Source organism: Girardinichthys multiradiatus, chromosome 5 (genome assembly GCF_021462225.1).
Source record: "Girardinichthys multiradiatus isolate DD_20200921_A chromosome 5, DD_fGirMul_XY1, whole genome shotgun sequence".
Classification (NCBI taxonomy): Eukaryota; Metazoa; Chordata; class Actinopteri; order Cyprinodontiformes; family Goodeidae; genus Girardinichthys; species Girardinichthys multiradiatus.
In genome coordinates this window covers 19,555,289-19,576,604 of record NC_061798.1, presented here as the reverse complement: position 1 = coordinate 19,576,604, position 21,316 = coordinate 19,555,289, and the positions used below count along the sequence as shown (strand labels likewise).

The 21,316-nt window shown below is 39.7% G+C and overlaps 1 protein-coding gene across 2 annotated transcripts; it reads left to right on the top strand.

Moving 5' to 3' along the window:
• The first annotated feature begins 1,220 nt into the window (after positions 1–1,220).
• Positions 1,221–13,447, top strand: mogs (mannosyl-oligosaccharide glucosidase). Of its 2 annotated transcripts, none has more exons than XM_047366538.1 (5): positions 1,221–1,370; positions 5,786–6,143; positions 6,958–7,181; positions 7,327–7,520; positions 9,464–13,447. In XM_047366538.1, exons 2-5 carry the CDS (start codon positions 5,795–5,797, stop codon positions 11,232–11,234), a joined length of 2,538 nt encoding a protein of 845 aa, XP_047222494.1. In that variant the 5' UTR covers positions 1,221–1,370; positions 5,786–5,794; the 3' UTR covers positions 11,235–13,447. The 2 variants fall into 2 exon arrangements, with proteins under 2 accessions (XP_047222494.1, XP_047222496.1); XM_047366540.1 differs by having other exon boundaries at positions 1,273–1,370; positions 5,789–6,143.
• Positions 13,448–21,316: the final 7,869 nt, after the last annotated feature.

The window sequence follows — 21,316 nt, the reverse complement described above, 5'->3', positions numbered from 1 at the left end:
ATGGTAACTCTGGAGGAGCTACAGAGATGGGAGAAGTTTGTTGACATCTATTGTGCATTGCACAAATCCAGCCTTCATGGAGGAGCAACAAGAAGAAAGCCACAAGAAGTCTCATTTGCAGTTTGCCCAAGCCAAGTTGGGGACAGCAAACATGGCAGAAAGTGCTTTGGTCAGATCAGGCTAAGCACAAGTATTTTGTTGAAAAATAACTGCATCTCACCCTGAACACACAATCTCCAGAGTAAAATATGGTAGCAGGGCCACACTGAGGTATATTCCAGATAGAGGAAGCTGGTCAGAGTTTAGCGAGCTAAAAATGGAGCAACCCTAGAAGAAAACCTATACTACCTAGTGAAAGACTTGAGATTGAGCCCATGGTAATACCCTTCAAAGCCCAGACCCAAGTCAAATTTAAAGTCCATGGCAAATCCTAAAGATTAATGTTCACAAATTCTCTGTCCGATCTGATTGTTCTTGGGCTACTTTGCTGAGAATGTGCAAAATGTCAATCTCTAGATATGTAAACCTGGTAGTCATGCCTCCAAAGATTTAAGCAGTAGTTATAGTAACAGGTGGCCCTATAAAGTATTGAGTCAGGGAAGGATGAATACATATAAACCTCATACTTTTCAGATTTTATTTATAAAACCAGAAAACCATGTAACATTTTGCTTTCACTTAATTATTTGTGTTGGTCCATAACAGGAAATCCTAATAAAACACATTGAAATTGGTGGCCATGAAACTATGAAAAGGTTCCAAACAGCTAAAGAAACCATTGATTGGGTCTCCTTCAGTAGTTCAAAGTTCAAGTTCTGAATTATTTACATAAATCACGGAAAATGTTTTGAAATTGGACATCCTATATTGATAGCGTACAAAGGAAACGTTTCAGAAACGACGGGATTACCAACAAAAGCAACCTCGTATCAGTGAAAACGTATTTGCCTCCATTGTTTGTAGAGTAAAATGTTATGCAACACCAGTGGTTTCAGAAAGATGCATCGTTTGGCTCCATCTCCGTTAACAAGAACTCGGTAGACAATCCAGGATTTAGAAAGACTTCATGTAAATATCTTTGAATAAACCACTGAGAAAGGACAAAAAACGAGCTCCAAGATTTCTTGTTTATATTTTCCTGTTTTTTATTTTTATTAAGCAAGACCTTTATTAAACTAAAACCGGCACAGCCCGGGTTGCACATTTTAAAATAGCTTTTCCTCTGGTTGCACATGTATGCTAGGCGTAGGTGAGTCGCTGCAACCATCAGTTTGTACACGTCAGTGGCAGCCAGCCGTTAACCAGGAAGTGGCTAGCAGGCTCAGCCAGCACAGGATCATGAGCAGCTGAGACTTCGGCTGTTTCCACAGGTTAGTCATTTACTTTCTCCAAGAACATTAAGCCACGACTGCGAAACAGAGCCTCGTTTACTAACGGCTCACTAAGCGAAGCCGCATTTTTGAAGTTAGCTGGTCGTAGCTGTGAAAACCTGCGTTAGCCTTTAGCGCAGAAGCGCGAAGCATGAACGGTGACGCTGAGGCCAGTTACCCGCTGAATGTGTTAAACAGGTGTCTGTAGCATATACTGTTGCTAACGTGAACACCTCGTATATAACCTCAGTTCAGTTTAAAAGTCGATTTTTGATGAATGGATTTATTTTGGCCTACTGTACACCTTTCTATCTTAACATTAGCAAGGACGCCATACAAGGCTCCCACAGGAGAGAAATAGTAGAAATAGACATAGCAGCATTGTTATGGTGAAAATATAGCATAGGTATAAGTATTTTTTTTTTTTTATTGTTGTTTTAATTAAATACAAAGACCAAACAGTGAAAGGTATGTAGACATGCCTAGCTAAAGTAGTTGAAATTAAAATATTTAATCTAGACCTGATGAATTAATCATTCCTGTTTACTTTGTTTTCATAGATACATAAAAATTGCTTTTATATAGAAGCAAGTTATGAACTAGAACGTCTTCTGGTCCTAAAATGAGCAACAAACAAGATTAAATGCATAACAGCACATGGCTTAATCCATGAGGTTATTGTTTACATGACACATCTGCAGGTACAGTCAAATTGTGCATGAATAACGAAAATAAGCATGGGTATTAAGGTATACCAAAAAGCCTTTAAATGAGACGCCAAAGAAAGTGACGAGTTTCCTCGGTCTGTATGGAGCTGACCCTCCACCACCTGTTTCTGCACACTGCCAGCCAGCTAACTGAAAGAAAGGCTCCTACTTTACTGGAAGGGCTGCGTGATTTCTGGAAAATAAACACTTGGAATACAATTACTGCCCCCCACTGCACTGTAAGCTCTGAGTACATCAGGTGTGGCAATTAGGGTTGTTTGCAATTGCGGTATTGCAAACACACTGACATTGCGATGACAATTGCAATTTTATATATTGTGTAGCTCTACTTACGAGAAGGACAGATTTGGGTGTTTGGAAATATTTCTGAGTGTGAAAAAGATCATAGTGTGCACAATAAAGGAGCAGAACCCAAAACCAACTTTTATTTATTGGGTCCATATTGTGTGGAAATGTGCTGTAAAATGCTTCTCAGAAATTGCCCACAGGTATAAAGGCTTAGTTTCAGGTGTCCATGCGGGTTTGATGGAGTTCAACTCTGGTGAAAATGTTGAAAAGATGGGACCCATTTGGGTCCGAGAACAGTTGCGCAAGCTAAATAAACATTCTTAAAATCCATTTTAGAAGCGGCTAAGACCTGCGTTCATCTGGTTGGTTAAAATAGACCAACATTACCAACAATTTTTCCTACTATCATCCCGTCCTCATTTTGATGTACAAACACATATACAGTACTTTTTACAAGTACATATATATGTCAGTACAATCATAAAATGATAAAATATAAAGTCAACACAACTGATAGCTGACTCTTTTCCTTCTTGTAAAAATGCTTAAAGGTGGCCTAATATACTGCAAGATAGGCCACATGTATTGTCTCTTATTAAACTTTGAAGCCTACCTTTATTCTCATTTTTATTTTCACTCCTATAAGCTATTTCCTATTGTAAGAATTATGATTATTGATTAATTAATATTTGTTAAGAATTATAATTTAAAATCATAATTTGAAAATGTTTTATTTCTTAACCAAAAATCCTTACTTATGAATCGAAATCAGAGATGTCCTCTGGTGTTGTAATTATGGCTCAAGGGCCTTGATAATTACAATTTTGAAATTCTCAGTAATAATTGATAACTATTAGGGACTCTGACCTTATTTTGACAGACAAATCAATCTTGATCAAAATAAACACAAACACTTTCTCTTTATCTTCGTGAATATTTATTAAATCAACAGCCCCGATACACCTCGCTATTCTGATTCAATAATCTTCACCTAATCAAGCATGCAAAAATTGTACACAAAAGGGGTAAAATAACTAACTAAACAAGATAAAACAACATTGAGTGTGTATGAAAATCTAACCAGCAGTTATGGCAAAACAAGAGGAAATATGGTACTGGGCAAAGCTTTGGGAGGGGCCTCCACCGGGCTGTAGTCATAAAACCCCCAAAGTTGGAGCTCAGTGAAACACAAAGGGTCATAAAACATTTAGGCGGCAACCAGTGGAAAAACACGAAGAATGAAGACAAAGGAATAGTGAGTGTTCCACCATGAGGTTCTAGCAGTCCAACTTTAAGTTCACTTGAGTCTGCGCTCCGGTGTTCAAACCGAGTGAGACACGTACAGCTTTAAAGCGCGGCGGCTTTCAGAGTCCAACAGCAATCAAAGGGTTTTGGTCCGCTTTCAACGGACCAGAGTTCGTTTCCCCCCAGCAAACCCTGGTCCAGAGCAAACAACCGGACCGAAACCCACTTTTGAGGTGGTCCAAACGGACTCTGGTGCGGTTCGCTTATGGTCTGAATACAAACCGGCCCTGATCCGAACCAACTACAAAAAGCGTACGTCTCTTTGGACATAAAAAGCCACCGTAGCTGCTAGCAAAGGTGTGTTGTAAGGTAATCATACCTGATAAGCTGTGTGTTGCTTAGCAACGCTACTGGCTTGTTGGGACAAGGCACGTAGAGAACGTCGGCGTGTGAATACACCCTAAGTGGCGATTCTAAATCGCTCTAAAATCCTACTCTATCCAGCCCAAGCTATTTCTAATAGAAATAAAAACAAAACGGGATTACTTGGTGTCGTCTTCTCTGGAGCAGGGGGAGAGAGGGGGATTGTTACGCGTTCGTTACAAACTCAAAGATGGCCGGCCTTCCGGGGAAAATATGACGGACCGTCAGCAGTCGACTGGAACAAAACAAAGAGGAAAATTTAGTCTCCTTGGAAAACCTCCGTGGGTTTTTCTTGGGTTACTTGTTAAATCCACACCTTCAATCGTTAAAGTAAAGTCTACTGGGCTTCTTATCCCAGAAACTTTTCTGATGAGTTTTGGCCAGTGGGGGGAATTAATGAAAACCCACGTGTGAGTTTCTTCTCCAGAAGGATGCGTGCCGGTCTCGGTTTCCAGCGGGAGAAAAAGCAATGGTGGGAGTCATCCTGTGTCCTTATATAGCCCACTGTGACATTAGAGCTGCGACGCCCTTTCCTATCAGCTGCAATTCCTGCTGGGAGTTGTGGTAGCAGACCATACTGGGGTATATAGTAGCAGATGACACTGGGAGGTATAGTAGCGAACAAATGGTCCAACACTTTACCATATTACTGTTTTTAAATGAGTGGAAAACCAAAATATAGTATAAACACCAACTAAAATTAGCAGCAGCTCTGAAGGACATATGTTGGATTTTGTCCATCATCTCTCTGTAAAATAATTGTGGGAGTCTAAGATCTAGATGTTGGCATGTTAATTAGCGAGGTTATGTGCTCCAGTATCAAGCTGGCAGTGAGCCATTTATTTTACAAACATACATCCTAACTTTTGCTGTTTCTTTTTTTTTTTTTTTTTGGGGTAAAGTTTGTTTCCAAGCAGAGACCCTTTTAAAAGAGTGGTGCTCCTTTGGTACCCAAGCAGCAATATTCTGTGCCTCCCTTTTCTTTTGCTCTAAACGAGGGACCAGTTCAGGTTTCAAACACTTCTGACTGATGGCTTGCAGCAACAGGTGGGAAAATGGGAGAGCTACTTTAAACTTATATGCTTGTAATAAAATAAATAAAATGAGCTTAAACCCCTGAAACGATCTGATAGATACGTAGTTATGAAAATAATTACACATATATGTCTGGTCTTCTTGTTTATTGTGGGCAAAAAAAGGTCTACTTGTTAACAAAAATGAGAACGGTTGATCACACAAAGTGATTTCTGGTCTGTTCGGCATGAATAAATATAGAAAAGCAATCGCCAGGGACTGGCTTGGTTTATAAAAAAAAAAAAAGAAGCTGGTTTTAAGTTTGAGATAAGACATGTTGTATTACTACTAACTGTAAGTCTTATACAGAAGAAAATAGGCAAGAAAAACAGATAAAATCAACAGCTTGTTTCTGTCTTTTTCTGCTTTTCCTGGGCTTTTGGCCAGTATCTTCTTTTGCTATTAGTTTATAAACACGTATTTTCATCTTAAAAACCAACATATTGCATATTGTCAATCAGGCAGCAACTTCAGGTCTACATTTCTGCTTTCAACTAAACATGTCATCAAGGGATAAATACCGACTTCCACCTTTATTTTCTTTTAAACCACGCTGGACAAAATAACTTTTTCTTATCCGTGACTTTGTTGCGGTTACACATGGAATCTACCCGTTTAATAAAAAATGCACAATTTTCCTCTTCTTCCTCTCTTCAGAAGGGCAGGATGGGCAGGCAGAGGAAGAGGGTGGTGACTGGTGACGCTCCTCCCCATTCAAGGAGAGATGAGAGGCCCGCTGCATTTAATCGCAAAGAGAAGAAAAAGAAACCCGATATTGGAAAATTGTTCATCAACATCTCCATTGGGCTCTGCATATTCAGCCTCATCTGGTTCTTTTATGCCATCTACATGAGGTCCAGTCTGTCGAAGCGCGTGGTAACTCTGCATCCATCACCGCGTGTCCTTGATGCCAATAGCACCACTGCAGAGGTTTCCTCTGAGAGGTTCTGGGGCTCGTACAGGCCTCAGGTCTACTTCGGCATGAAAACCAGAAGCCCCAGGTCCGTTGTGACGGGTAGGTGGTCACATTCACAGGCAAACTCAAGTTAAACACAGATTTCATTGTTTCTGTAAAGAAAATTAAACTGCTGGATGTTAACTGGTTAAAATTTAGTTTATTTAAATTGTGTGGGACAAGTTTTAGGTCTGCCGACGAAAATAATTTTGTTTATTGTGATTAATTGAACTTTGACTAGTACATCAGTGCTTATACAAAATCAGACAATTTTATCGGTCAGTGATTTAAAAAGTTAGCAAAAATGTAAGATTTTAAAGTTTATTTATTAAAGTTTGAAAATGTACTTTAATGAACTTGGGTATGACTTCTAAACGTGCCAAACTGAGCTATTTGGCTAGTTTACATCCACAGTCCGCAGGCAGGCTGGTTTTATGGCAAGAGCTGCACTACTGACAATTTTATAAATTTTAATCTATTGGCTAATCCACTAATCTAAAAGGCACGACTTCCTACAGCAATTAAAAGCAATTGTTTTCTATTATTTTCGGTATACTTATTACCACAATATAAAATAAAAAAAGACTGCAATAGACAGATGTGTGCAAATGCATTGCCATCCTTGGTTATAATATGTAATAAGCGTTCAAATAAAGAAATACGACTGCAACAAAAGATTCTACCTTTAGTTTGGGTACATTTATTTAGTTGACAAAAAAAAATCCCATCGTAATAACGAACTGTTTGTAACAAAATCACCAGTGATAGTTCTATTTAGAGGCTGTTAACGAGCACATCATTTTTCAACTGTAGCATTCTAGCCTTCTCGCTTAGATGCTAATTCATCTCCTTTTTCATTTTGCTATCCGTACAGGGATGATGTGGATGCGTCAGTTTTCCAACTTGGACATGAACCTTAGGCATACATGCGAGCAGGGGGATCATTTGCAAGGCTACAGCTGGCTAATGCACGACGGACTGACGTTTGGCGTACAGGAAATTCGAGATAATGACTTCACGCTAACCACTGAGTTTGTTAAGAGGATCGGCGGGGATCATGGAGGAGACTGGACCTGGAGGATCACAGCCAAACAGCATGTGAGTTGCAACTGAGCTCATTGTGATGTTCTGCAAAAACATCCTTTCAATATCACAATGATGCTCTGAGTGATTTAAAACAGCCATTTTACAGTTACTATAAAAAAATGTAGAATGCTTATTTTGTCCTGTCGTTACCCTGCAGAGCTCAGCCCCCCAGCCTCCCGTCATATCCCTGATTTTTTACGCAGCAGCAGACATGCAGGGCTCGCTGCATACTCACATGGAGGAGAGGCAGCGCCTTGCTTCTATCACTGGTTTCTCCGATGAACTGGGAAACTTTAAGATCACTTTCAGGAAGCCTGTCACTGGGGAGTTATCCAGCACAAAATATGCCAGGTAAATGCTCAAGTAGAGGCCAGACACAAATGTTGCTATAATGTACGAACTGCTAAATGACTACTATCTCTGTATTATCTCAGAATAGCAGGAAATTATAATCTAAAAGTGACTCTAAAGACAGATGTTTAAATGAGGGTTAGGAATAGATTTTTAGTGCCATCAGAGAGAAATCTGAAACTTGAATTGAAAGGCACGATGAAATCCGAAGAGGTCATAAACAGCTCTTCCTAAACATAACTAGAAGAAGATCCTGGCAAAAAAATACGAAAACAAAGTCTAAATAAAATGAAACACTAAACCATTATTTGGAAAAAATCCTCAAATAAATCTTCAAATTGAAAGCAAGTTTTCTAGACAGCCAATTGCCGTTCTAACTTGCTGGGGAGGAAAACATGTCTTGAAAATAAACACTAGGTGGCAGTAGATGATAAAACCAGCATCTTATGTTTATCATGAAAGTGTAAACTTGGGATATTTCTAAATTATAACAGCTTTAAAGGGGAATAAAAAAAGCATATCAAAAATGATTAAAGCATTGTGCAAATCAAAGTGTTTGCCTTCTGTATATATGTTTTCTCTGATTGATAAATATTTCTTTTTCTATATAAAACTGGCTAATCTATAGTACAGAACTAGCACTCTCAGTGCACCATGATATTAAGCAAAGTTAAACGTTACTGCATTCACTCAGAAACGACAAAAATTGCCCCTTTTTTTTCTTTTAAGGTAAAATGACAGTGAGACATGTCTCTTTTCACCTTTAACAGGAGAAAACATTACATGAGCTGAGGTTGCTGGTCAGGTTATTTACAGATACACTGAGAAATTGGCTACTGACCAGAATTGTTTGGTGGACACGCCATGAGTACCAGGTTCTGCAGACAGCAACCCTATGTGGTGTGGGTGCCGCTACAGAGTGAAGAACACTCAGTTAGCTATTTATTCAGTATGACTGAGGTGGATAGAATGCTGTTCGAGGACACACTGAGAGGAAAGAAGTAATAAAAAGAAAACTGCATATTCTGTGACAAGTCAAGACATGGTTCATTCAGCATGTGAGAACACAAAACGTTTAGCAGATAACTGGAAGGGTGAACGTATTTCAATAAAGGTTTAATCCTTTGGCTCTTAAACAGAACATGTGACATTTTGCTAATGCTAACTTTGCTAACCTTGCTGGATGCTTATATAAGATGCTAAATTCAATAAAAAATAACTCCAATCAATTTATTTCTTACACATGTGACTTCTAGTAAAGATAATCAATGAACACTGTTCTTATATCTTTTTACATTTATGTTCTCTATGAGAAATCGACAAACAAAAATTGGAAATCAGCCTCTAAATTAAGATGGGTATATCTATTCAACCCCTTACTGCCTGGAAAAATGTCATTTGTGTTTCTGCTCTCAAGCAGATGCTAAATTTAGTAGAGATTGTTCATTAGAATATAGGCTATGTAATAAATCTAAATTTAGGTACGACGCAAGTTATCGACATTACATGTAATTGGACAGAATTTGAACTGAATAAATTAATCTGTTATGTAGATTATTTCATTAATGCTCATACTGCTGAAACAGGGCTTTGAAATGTTATTACAATATAATGTACAATCATTGCTAATCCATCACTATAGCATTTCATAAACAAGTTTTTAATACAGTAAAATCTTAACTAGATGTTGTTCACCCTATGACCACAAGGTGGGAGCCAAGTGCCTCCATTATGATCCTTGGAATGTGGTGAATATGCATCACCAGACCAGTTTATAAGAAATTATGTACACCCTAAAAATCCTAGACGTTAACAAAACTCATAAAATTCTAGATATAAAGGGGGTGTACTTATTTTCTGCCCTGACTCTTTATCAGTGAGTCATTGTGATCTGCTTTTGTGACATCTTCATTAAATGGAATAATTTAACTCTTGTTTTCTAGTTACAACTATCTTCAGACCTTGTCTCCTGGCTTGGAGAAGCTGACTGATATTGTGAAGCTCAGTCTGAACCGCAGGTTTGTCTACAGCCCGCCATCTGGTGAGAAGAGGCACTACATTGGTGTGGACACCTACAAGCCCCCCCACCATCAGAACCAGCAGAAACCTGCTGACCCACGAAAAGAAAGTGACTTTGTGGTCCACCAGGTGACTGTTCAGACGCCTTTCCAGATTGAAGTTCTGTTTGAGTCAGGAAGTTTCTACAATCGCCCCAACCAGCTCGTTGGTTCTATCATGACTCAGGAGTTGGAGAGGAGGAAAGCGGAGTTTAATGGGAAGTTTGAGAAAATATTTGGACTAGAGAGTAAAGGTTTTAGTCAGACATACATAAAATTTGCCAAAGCAGCGCTCAGCAACATGTTGGGTGGAATGGGTTACTTTTATGGCGAGTCAGTGGTGCAGTCAGTATACAATGAATACCCTATCCTTTACCCCGAAGGGGCTTTGTTCACCGCTGTCCCGTCCCGCTCTTTCTTTCCCAGAGGCTTCCTCTGGGATGAGGGCTTTCACCAGCTATTGCTGAGTAAGTGGGATCCCCAGCTGACCAGGGAGGCTATTGGCCACTGGTTCGACCTAATGAACATGGAGGGCTGGATTCCCCGTGAGCAGATTCTTGGAGATGAGGCTCGCAGTAAAGTCCCAGCTGAATTTATTGTCCAGCGGAACGAGAACGCCAACCCACCTACTCTCTTCTTAGCTCTGCAGGAACTGATTGGACAGCTTTCTTCAAGATCAGACGAGGCAGCATCTAAACCAACTCTGCCTTTCCTTCGAAGGCTGTTCCCCAGGCTGAAAACCTGGTTTCAGTGGTACAACACCACACAGACGGGGCCAAAACCCAATTCTTACCGCTGGCGTGGGCGAGACAAGGACACCAATCTGTACCTTAATCCTAAAACCTTAACCTCCGGACTGGATGACTACCCACGTGCCTCTCATCCCTCAGCAGACGAGCGGCACGTGGATTTGCACTGCTGGATGGCCTTGTCCTCAGGCATCATGGCCAGCATAGCTCAACTTTTAGGTGAGCCCCACGAGGACTATAAACTCCTACACGATGTGCTCAGAGACAACAACCTGCTCAACGACCTCCACTGGTCAGAGCAACTACATGCTTTCAGTGACTATGGCAACCACACCCAAAATGTGTCCTTGCAGCGGGAGAAGGTGTACGTACCACCCGGACAGCCCCGCCACCAGTTCCCCGTGGCACGTCTCGTGCGCTCTGTCCGCAGGGCCCCGAAACTGCAGTACGTCAACGCCCTGGGTTACGTCAGCTTGTTCCCCTTCTTGCTCCAAATCCTCCAACCCGACTCGCCCAAACTGGAACACATCCTCCGAGACATGAGAGACCCCAATAAGCTGTGGACGCCCTTTGGCCTGCGCTCTCTCTCGAAGACCGATCCTCTTTACATGGAGCGAAACACGGAGCATGACCCGCCCTACTGGAGGGGACCTGTTTGGATTAATATCAACTACCTGGCAGTCAGAGCCCTCTACCACTACGGCAACTCAGAAGGCCCATACCAAGAGAAGGCAGCTGATGTTTATAAGGAACTCAGGACTAACATTATAAACAATGTTTATATGCAGTATGTTGAAACAGGGTATATCTGGGAACAGTACAATGACAGCACTGGCAGGGGCCAAGGCAGCCAACCTTTCACTGGCTGGTCATCCTTGACAGTATTAATGATGGCTGAGCATTACTGAAACGTTGGATTTCATCTCTTTGCTGCTATCATTCAGGCAGAATCGACTGTTAAGATGTAACATTGTGGTCTGTTTGACTATGCTGGTCTAAAGGAGAGATAAGTTACATCTGTCTTCATCATCAAATTTTTTCGTGAACCCTTTAATAGAAATAACAGATGTATACATTTCCATCGCTGGAACAAAATGAAACAGCTGCAGCTTTTGCCATCCACACTAATTTCCTTAAGCCCAAAACTACTCATACACCTGGCAGATTTCGATTTCAAATCGTTTTCATTCAACAAAAGTCCTTTTCTCATTTGAAATAAAAAACATGCAGAATGAGAATCAGTTTTAACAAAAAATGATGTTTTTTTATTTTTATTGCTACACTACATTAAAAACATTTTAAAAATTATTTATGCTCTTCTCTGTCTGCTCCGTTCAGCAACGTTATTTGCAGTCAGATGAAACATGTTTGTGAAATTAAAAGATTACTTTAAACCTGAATCTGCCATTGGTATCAACTTTAAATCCTCTAACATCTTCACACATCTGCACCTTTACTGTTCCACACTTGTTTTTGGAAAATGAGGACAGACATGTATAAAAGAGAAACTCATATTCTACAGATGTAATTCACTCACAGAGTGATGTTCTTTAAATGTTTGTGGTTGATTTTGGTTATTTTGGCTCACTGCTAATTAAAACCCCAAAATTTAATTTCCTTGAAAATTAGGATGTTGCATAAAATAGATTTTTTTTAAAAATTATATGGATATGTCAGCCTGCTGAAATGTATGTCCATGTAGGAAACAGGACTCAAATTTGGTTGGGGTCCTTTTGCAGGAACTACTGCATCAATGAGGGGTGTCATGGAGGTGATCTGCCTGTAGCACTGAGGTGTGATGGAGGCCCAGGTCGCTTCAATAGTGACCTTTAGCTTGCCTACATTGTTGGGTCTGTCAACTGGAGTAATGTCATCATTCTTTTGACAAATCTTTAGAGCATCTCTGGCTTTAGGTCATCCCAGTTTGCTGCCCAGTTGGCACAGACTGTGGAAATTTTACACTGAACCTCAAGCATCTTGGATTCTGACCCTCTCCACTCTTCACCTAGACTCAGACCTTGATTTGCAAATGAAATGCAAAATTTAGTTTTAACCTGTAAAGACGATTTTGACATTCCTGTAATTTTTCTCCTTAGTCCAGGTAAGATGCTAACTTGGGCTGCACAGTATTTCACAACTGACATCCTTATGACAGTGTTTACCAATATTATTATGAGATGATTTTCAAGTATTGTGCATCCCTATTTATTACATTGTCTCTGGTTCAGTTACAGTGTAACAGAAGTACTGTCAGTTATAGCCAGTATCCTGGATACATCTGTGTGTGATGGCTCTTGATGTAGCATTGTGAATCCTTCAGTTTCCTCTTTTGCTTTTGCACATTTTCTCCCACACCTTTTCCATCCACTTAACTTTCCAATGATATGTTTGGATACTGAACAGCAAGGTTTTTTGCCAATGACCTCTTGTGGATTAGACTTCTTGAGGATGGTGTCAGTGACTGTCTGCTGGGCAACTATTAGGTCAAGAGCCTTCATCATGATCATGTAGGTCAAAACATGGCCGTAACAATTCTGTCTTTTTGTTTAATTTGTTTTTGTAACATTCAAATTTTCTGAGAGTGACATTTTGGCTTTTTCTTGGGGGTTGTACGGAATTTAAACTCAGTGTTTATCTCTTTGTGTCACTAAGGAGAACTGAAGTTACATTTGCCATCACATGTTCTCATCCATCCATCCATCAATTGCTCCATCTATTTTGGGTGAAGTTCCAACCTTTTCCATCACTCGTTTACTTTCACACCATGTGCCGCTTGAAGATGGACACATATTTGATAAGCTGCAAGTCTAATTGAGCCGGATGTTTCAATGCGCAGCTGGTTATTACATATGTTTGGGGTTTTATTTGAGTTCTAATTGTACTTGGCCATAATCGGGGCTATGATTTGTAATTGTGCCATTTTCTCAGTTGTGTTGCTCTGTTGATTCTGTCTTAAACATTGATCAGTTTTGATATTCGCTTGTTAATTATGACTTGAAAAGAAGTTTCTAAAATAACTGTTTCCAGTGGCAGACATTTTGTGTGTACTGGTTTGTTTGGCAAGGGAAAACATCGCTGAAGTATTGGAGACTTTGTCAAAACATTAAATGGCTTAAATATTTTTTGTCAGACTGTCTTTTTTTTTTACTGACTGAACTATAAGAGCATTGTAAGCAAACTGAAAAATGAATCATGATCTTTGAGCTAAACGTAGTGGACTTCTGTTTCATTACTAACAATCAAACAGGAATATTTGAGAATGAAGTCTGCACAGAATAATCACATGTCAGCTGCTGCCCTGAATGCGTTCATGAGGAGAAAAAAAATATATATCTGAAATCTGTGTCTGTAAAGTTTGTCTTTATAGTATTTGTTTTATTAAGAAGTATTCACAAACATTCAGGCATGGACAGATTGTTTCAGTTCACCTCACAGCATCTGAAAAGGATAAACATGAGCTTTGATCTGCGCCTGTTTTCACAAAGAATCCTAAGACTAAAAGTAGCTTCTAGTGACGTCATTCTAAGAAAAATCCTCGAATTTCTTGAATTTTAGGATTTTTCTTAGAATTTTACCTCGGTAAGATAAAAGTTGTTCACGAAGCATCTAAGGCTTTAAGAGCTCCTAACGTGAGGAAATGTTTGTGAGGAGAACGTTTAGTGAGTTTAAGAGCGTCTTAAGCAGAGAAGATGGAGGAAAGACAGAGAAAGGAGAGATATTCTCTGGTGTCATACAATTATTAATATAGAGATAAGATTAACCTTACCATCCCCATAGGGGAAAATGAAAAAGTTTCAGCACCAGGACAAATTAAAGATGCACCACTAGTAAGGTAATATTAGGAAGGATAAATAAATAATAGAAACTATAATAAATAACCATGAATAACAAATATACAAACAATATAGTACTGAATTATTTAAATATTTACAGACTGTAAAATGCTTTCAAAAATACATTTTGAAAAATATAAATACAAACTCTGGACAAGACAAAGTACAATAAGCGCTATACAATCAGAAAGATGTAAATGAGGTGAATAAGTATTTGCACATGATGATGTGAGGAGCCTAAGCCTAAATGATCATCTACAATGCTCCCCATCTGTGGAGAAGTTCTCTGGTGTGCTGCTATTTCCTCTCTGGCTTCTGATTGCAGCAGGTACCAGAGCTGCTCACATTCCAGGCTGGTGCTGAAAGCAGAAAGACGCATTGATCTGCTTGGGAATGCCTGTTTGTTCCCACTGTGATCCCAGGACCAAATCTACCTTCCAACACTCCTCTCTTCTCCACCAGCAGGTTCTGCTCCTCTGTCCAGTTTGGTTTTCTCCACCTTTTTTCCTCTGTTTTGTTTTGGTCATTTTACAAAATTAAACCTCATTTTAGAAGAAGGAGATGGCAGTAAAATGCTGAATTTTAATTTTGATATTAATATGAAATAAATGCAGTTTGAAAATGACCAGCATGGTGAGTAGACTTAAGCAAATCAAAATAAAGATGTGCATGTAAATAAGCTACGTTCAAACATGTTGATGCTGTGTGACAAAGTTTCGTCATGATGTACACATTTCTGAATCCAATTTAAATTCTATCATTGGTTAATTTCTCTCCCTTGAGCGCATTTGTTTTGTTTTTTTTCAACAACCAATTGCAGCAGCGTGACAACTAGCAACGGGGTCAACCACACTTTCTGTCCTCTCCTAGCTCAGAGTTGCTCTCAGTAGTGAAGTCCTTGCCAAGAATTTTAGGCCCAGACAGGACTTTGAGGTCTTTGTAAATACGGGCTCAGATCTTTACATTTCTTAGTCTTCAGCAAGCCCGTGGTGGTTCTGCTGCACAAAAGCATCTCCAAACCATGACACTTCCAGGTCCGTGCTTCGCAGTTGGTTTGTTCATCTTTTTTTGGAATGGCGCATTTGATTTATACCAAACATGTCCTCTGTTCTGGTGTACAATAAGTGAAATTTAGACTCATCTGACCAAAGAACATTATCCCAGAAGTCATGCTCCTTGTCTTCATTTTCTGACTTGCTGGCCTTAATTTTTTTTTGCAAACAGCAGTGGTTTCCTCCTTGCACACCCGCCATGAAATTTAAACTTGTTTCTTCTTTCTGATTGTACAGGCATCAACAGTAGCAAGAGTCTGCTGTAGCTTCCATGATAACATTTTAGGGTTTTAGAGACTTCTTTCAGCATCTTCAGTTTCAGTTCAGTTTATTTAGATAGTGGCAATTCAAAACACATGTTGTCTCAAGGCACTTTATAAAGTCAATTCAAGTCAATCGACTGATACATATTTCAAGTCAGGTACATACATTCCATATGATCCTTATCATCCATTCAAATTTATTTTATAATTCAATTTGGTTAAAAAGTATTTCTATCTAAGGAAGCCCAGCAGATTGCATCCAGTCAGTGACTTGCAGCATTCCCTCTTCCTGGATGAGCATGTAGAGACAGTGGACAGTCACTGGTGTTGACTTTGCAGCAATCCCTCATACTGAGCATGCATGTAGCGACAGTGGAGAGGAAAAACTCCCTTTTAACAGGAAGAAACCTCCAGCAGAACCAGGCTCAATGTGAGCGGCCATCTGCCACGACCGACTGGGGGTTTGAGATAACAGAGCAGAGACAGAAAAAAAACACAGAAGCACTGATCCAGGAGTACTTTCTATACGAAAGAAAAGTTAAACAGTAATGGTAGTAGCTCCTTTAGTGGCTTCATCTAGGAGAGAAAGACAGCTAAGCAGATGAACTCTGAGACAGTTTTCAAGTCTAGAGTGTAAAAGAGAGCACATACAATTAAGCACAGTAGAAGCTCAGCTAGTGGCTATGCCTACAGAGACAGGGTTAAACATTGAAAGACAGGGCCAAGTGTATCATCTGTATAAGGTGAGCTTTAAGTTGTTGGCAGCAGAAGCTTGGACGATGTCCCCCTCCAGGAAGGTGCCACAGCTAAACACACAGACAGGCCAGGTGTAGCTTCTATGAAGAGAAAAAACAGAGAGAGAACATTGAGTTAAAAACAGCAAATAACGTAAAACTCATGAGTAGTATGAGAATGTAGCAGAGAGGGTGAAAGTGGTCATTATGTCCTCCAGCAGCCAAAGTCTAAGCAGCATAACTACAGAGATAGCTCAGGATAACCTAAGCCACTCTAACTATAAGCTTTATCAAAAAGGAAAGTTTTAAGCCTAGCCTTAAAAGTAGACAGGGTGTCTGCCTCAAGGACTAAAACTGGGAGCTGGTTCCACAGGAGAGGAGCCTGATAACTAAAGGATCTGCCTCCCATTCTACTTCTAGAGACTCTAGGAACCACCAGTAAACCTGCAGTCTGAGAACGAAGTGCTCTGTTAGGAACATATGGAACAATCAGATCTCTGATGTATGATGCAGCTAGATCATTAAGGGCTTTATATGTGAGAAGGAGAATTTTAAATTCTATTCTGGATTTAACAGGGAGCCAATGAAGGGAAGCTAAAATAGGAGAAATATGATCTTTCTTTTTAATTTTCATCAGAACTCTTGCTGCAGCATTTTGAATCAGCTGAAAGCTTTTAACTGCATTTTGTGGACATCCTGATAGTAACGAATTACAATAGTCCAGCCTTGAAGTAACAAATGCATGAACTAGTTTTTCAGCATCACTCCTGGACAGGATATTTCTAATTTTGGCAATGTTCTGGATGTGAAAGAAGGAAATCCTAGAAACCTGTTTAATATAGGATTTAAATGACATGTCCTGGTCAAAAATAACACCAAGGTCTTTTTTTTTTTACTTTATTGTCGGAGGTCAATTTAATGATGTCCACATTAATTGATTGACTAAGCAGTTTCTTTTTCAAAGGCTCCAGTCCAAAGACGACAACGCCTGTCTTTTCTTAATTTAGAAGCACAAAATTTAAAGGTTTTTATGTCTTTAAGACATGACTGTAGTCTGTCTAACTGGTTGGACTCATCAGGAGTCTTGAGGTCTGCTTTTAGGGTGAAGTTACTTTGATAGTCAGACCTGGGCATGTTGGCAGTTCTAATTTATTTACATGAAATGAAGTGCTTATTTTAATTCAAAAGTAATCTCAGATTATTGACATTGAAAATCTATTCATGGCCCTTTTAGTACTTTTCAGACAGCAACAAGAAAACATATAACCTGATAATTACAATCAAGGCCAGATATTTTGTGTACAACTATTAGTTGTCATGTGGACAGGTATTCCTACCTGAGCTATGGTTCTCTACAGCTCCTCAAGGGTTACCATGGGCTAATTCTTCTCTGATAGATGTAGTTCTTGCTCAGCCTGTCAGTTTAGTAGAAAGACCATGCCATGCTTTCCATTTTTGTATGATTGTATTGCTGTGTTCCTTAGTCTTCATGATGCTGTTTGTTCATTCTTTCCTGACAATCATTTAAGGCTTTCACAGGACAGCTGGGTTTATACTGAGCTATTATTATGCACAGACTTTAATAACTAAAAAGTTAACTTTTGAAAATAACTTGATGCACTGTTTATTTGAGGGTAACTGAGTTAAGGACGCTGAATGCAAAATGTGCAAAACCCTTTTCAGATTTTTCCACCTGTTCTAATATTTTGAAAACCATGTCTTTTCCCCCTACTTGACAATAATGTCCTGCATTGTGTTGGCCTGTTACATAAAATCACAAACAAGTCATTGAAGTATATGGTTGTAATGAGTTAAATTGTGGAAGAGCTCAAGGTTTACAAATATGTTTACAAAGCACTGTGCTGCAGTTCAGATTCTAGATATCTGAATGCCAGAGGAAAAAAAATGAACAAAAACAACGGCTTTCGTTTCCCTATTTTTCTATTTAAAGCATTGAATTTAAACTGAACAAATCCCCTAATGTAGAAGGCAGATGTTACCATTTCAGCTGAGGCAGACAGCAGCTTCAATAGTGTGACCTTAAGTACAGCAGCCTGATCATTTTTCCTTTTTCAAATGACACCTTTGAAGGCCTCTAGCTGACGTCTTTTTGTTTTTTTCTTTTTTCTTCTGTTTTTTTTGTGGTTTCCATGGAGCATGGTTGTTGTGAGGGCCTGGTGCTTAATTACCCCACATCAAAAGGCATGGAGTACATTGATGGCAAATTCTTTTCACTCCTTGACATGTGCTGGCATACATTCACACAACAGGGCATGCAGTGGCAGTGTTCCATGTTAATGCTTCGCCACCGTACGTATTTAAAAAAGAGGAACAGTGGTACTGCGCAGCACTCAATATGCATACGTGACCACCAGGTTCCAGCCTCTAAACTTACATCAATCCTTTTGAATGGGCTAGATTCGCAGTTGTATCGCTGAAAGCTTAGCATGGTGCTGTAAGGTTGCATGGCTAAAAATAGGCCTCTGTCAGTTAGCAGAACAGCAAGTAGGCTGTGAAGCTGCATGCTGGTAGTTTTGCCAAATGTTTTACAATCTATAGTACCAGAGAGTGATTGTTAAAGCTCCATGCTTCCATGTTCCTCTCATTCATTTGACATAAAAACAGGGTTTTTACATGAAATTGTGGCTTCAGGGAGGTCAGAAGGGACTGAAGCTTATCATTTGACCCTTTGACCCTTTGACCCACTGACGCAGGGAGCAGTATTCGGGGATTTTGGCCACAGAAGAGATACATCTTTTTTCTTGTTTTTGCTGTTTCTCTCTTTTGAAATGGATTCTCTTGATTGTGACTGCATTGGATTAATTTCTTTGAAGAGTGCACACAATCTGTGTGACTAAAGCACTCATTGCGCAATCCATCCCCCTCACCCTAGACCCCCTTTTTCATAGGGAGATGGGATAATAGCCAAACGGCATCAGAGCTAACTAATGTGACTGCATAATAAACAGATGAGTCAGTGTTCATTTGCATATCATGTCTTCCCATCCCGACCGTATCAGAGCTTCTGGACAGTTAATTTTAGTGAATGGTATAAATTTGTTTTGGATGCATTGACCAAAAACACTGCTGCTGTTCACAGTTGATTTTTCTTGTCTCTAATAAAGGAAATCAGCATAGATGTGCAGAGATATTATGAAAATGTCTAATAGTGGGCCCCCAGTCCACAGAACTGACTGTTGTAATGAATGTAATTACTGGGAAGGTATGCTAGAGGGAGCTAATTAATAAGGCATTTGTGAGTGGGAAAAGTGGATTTTTCACTACAGTTTGACTATCATTTTACCTACAATAGAGAGAGCTACTTAGAATTAAAGCAGTTATAAGTGGATAATTATGTTAATGGCTCAATTAGGATTTAAGATATGTTGGCAGGCTGTATTTCTGCGTGATCACTGTTCGGCTCTTGCACAGGCTCCCTGCATATGTGGGCTTGCGCATTCACAATATCTCACTTCAGATGTCCGATTTTGTGTCCTGAGGCCGTGTGATAATATGTGTTTTCCAAGTGTGACACAACTTTTTGCCTCATATACAAATAATCCACTCAACTTGTGCATCCTTGAATGTGCAATTTATTTTCTGTGCTAGTGCATGTTATACCTAAAGATTTGTGGCTTTGAGCTATTTAATGGATCCACGTTTAATGAGATTACTGCATGTTAATGTTGTTTGTCAAACTCCAGCTTTGACATCACTGACCTCACCGGCTCGCTGCCATCAGGCAGCATGATCAACGCCATGCTGATAGCTGTTTATACTATGTGCTTTCTTGCAAAATGTGCTTCAGGGATCCAGCATCTCTGGAGCTGCGTACTCTGCCTTTGCTGCCCCCCCAGTGGAAGCTTACTGTGTAGTACCAAACTCGCCTCAGCCAACATAGGTCTATGTATGTTATGTAAGGCCCACTATAAATAGGTTCACCCGGGATCTTTTGTCTTTACCTGATTCGCTCTTAGCCCAACAGTTTTTATTTCTGGAGAGAGCTGTGGAAGCCGGTGCAATGTAGAGCCGGCCGTTTCCATAGTTACTTTTGTTAGCTGCGAGCTCTCAACATTCTTCATCTGTTTCCTCACATGTCTACTGTTGGCTATTTGTTTGAATCTGTTTGCACTGCATGTCTGCGTAATGAGTGGACGTGCATCAAATAAAGCAGTTATGGAAACAGTTCTTTCTAATTAACAACATATCTTTCATAAACACTGCAGTGTCACCCGATGAGAGAAAAGAGCAACAAATAGAAATCAGTGTGGGTGCAGATGAGTCAGAGACCAGAATATGTAGACCTATTAACTTCTGCTGGTCAAAAGTACATGCAATTAGTTGCGTGTTGTGTGAGATTCACTCATATCACTTGAAGCTGATATTTGCATTTGTCTACAATATACAGTGCCTTTGAAAAGTATTCATACCCCTAGAGCTTTTTCACATTTTTGTTACATTGCAATCACAAATTCCAGTGTATTTTAGAGGCATTTTATGTGATTGACCGGCACAAAGTAGTGCATAGTAGTGCACAGTAGTACTTTCCAGCATTTGTTACAAATTGTAATCTGAGAAACACCTATGTACTACTATGTAGAAACACCTTCACTCCAGTTGCAGCTGCAAGCTTTTGGCATATGATGCCACCAGCTTTGCACATCTGGAGATTTTTCCCAATTTTTCTTTGGAAAACAGCTCAAGTTCTACCAGATCTGCCTCAATTTGATTTAGGTCTGGACTTTAACTGGACCATTCTGGGCCATTCTGAATACATAAATAATGACTGTAATTTTTGGTTTGTAGTCCTGCTGGAAGATGAACCTGCACATCAGTCTCTAAGAGGTTTTCTTTCAGGATTTTGCTGCCCAGAAAAATCATGAGAAGTATACACAAACTAGACTTAACCACAAAGTAGGCGCAAACCAGTGAAAAACATGCAGAAAACAGGAGGACCTGACTGAGGACTGTAAAACCTGTGGAGCAATACACAAGCAGGGAGTGATTATTGCTTCCAGGATCAGGTGAATCTAATTACAGTGAAGGCACCAAAGCTGTATGGGGAGCATGACTATAGAAGATAAGGGTAAAATAACTAGTTGATGCAG

Bases quoted from the DNA above. Each gene is read 5' to 3' on its own strand.
- mogs (XM_047366538.1), top strand. From the start codon at position 5,795: ATGGGCAGGCAGAGGAAGAGGGTGGTGACTGGTGACGCTCCTCCCCAT. The intron at 6,144-6,957 runs GTAGGTGGTCAC...CTATCCGTACAG, and splicing joins CCCCAGGTCCGTTGTGACGG to GGATGATGTGGATGCGTCAG. The intron at 7,182-7,326 runs GTGAGTTGCAAC...GTTACCCTGCAG, and splicing joins GGATCACAGCCAAACAGCAT to AGCTCAGCCCCCCAGCCTCC.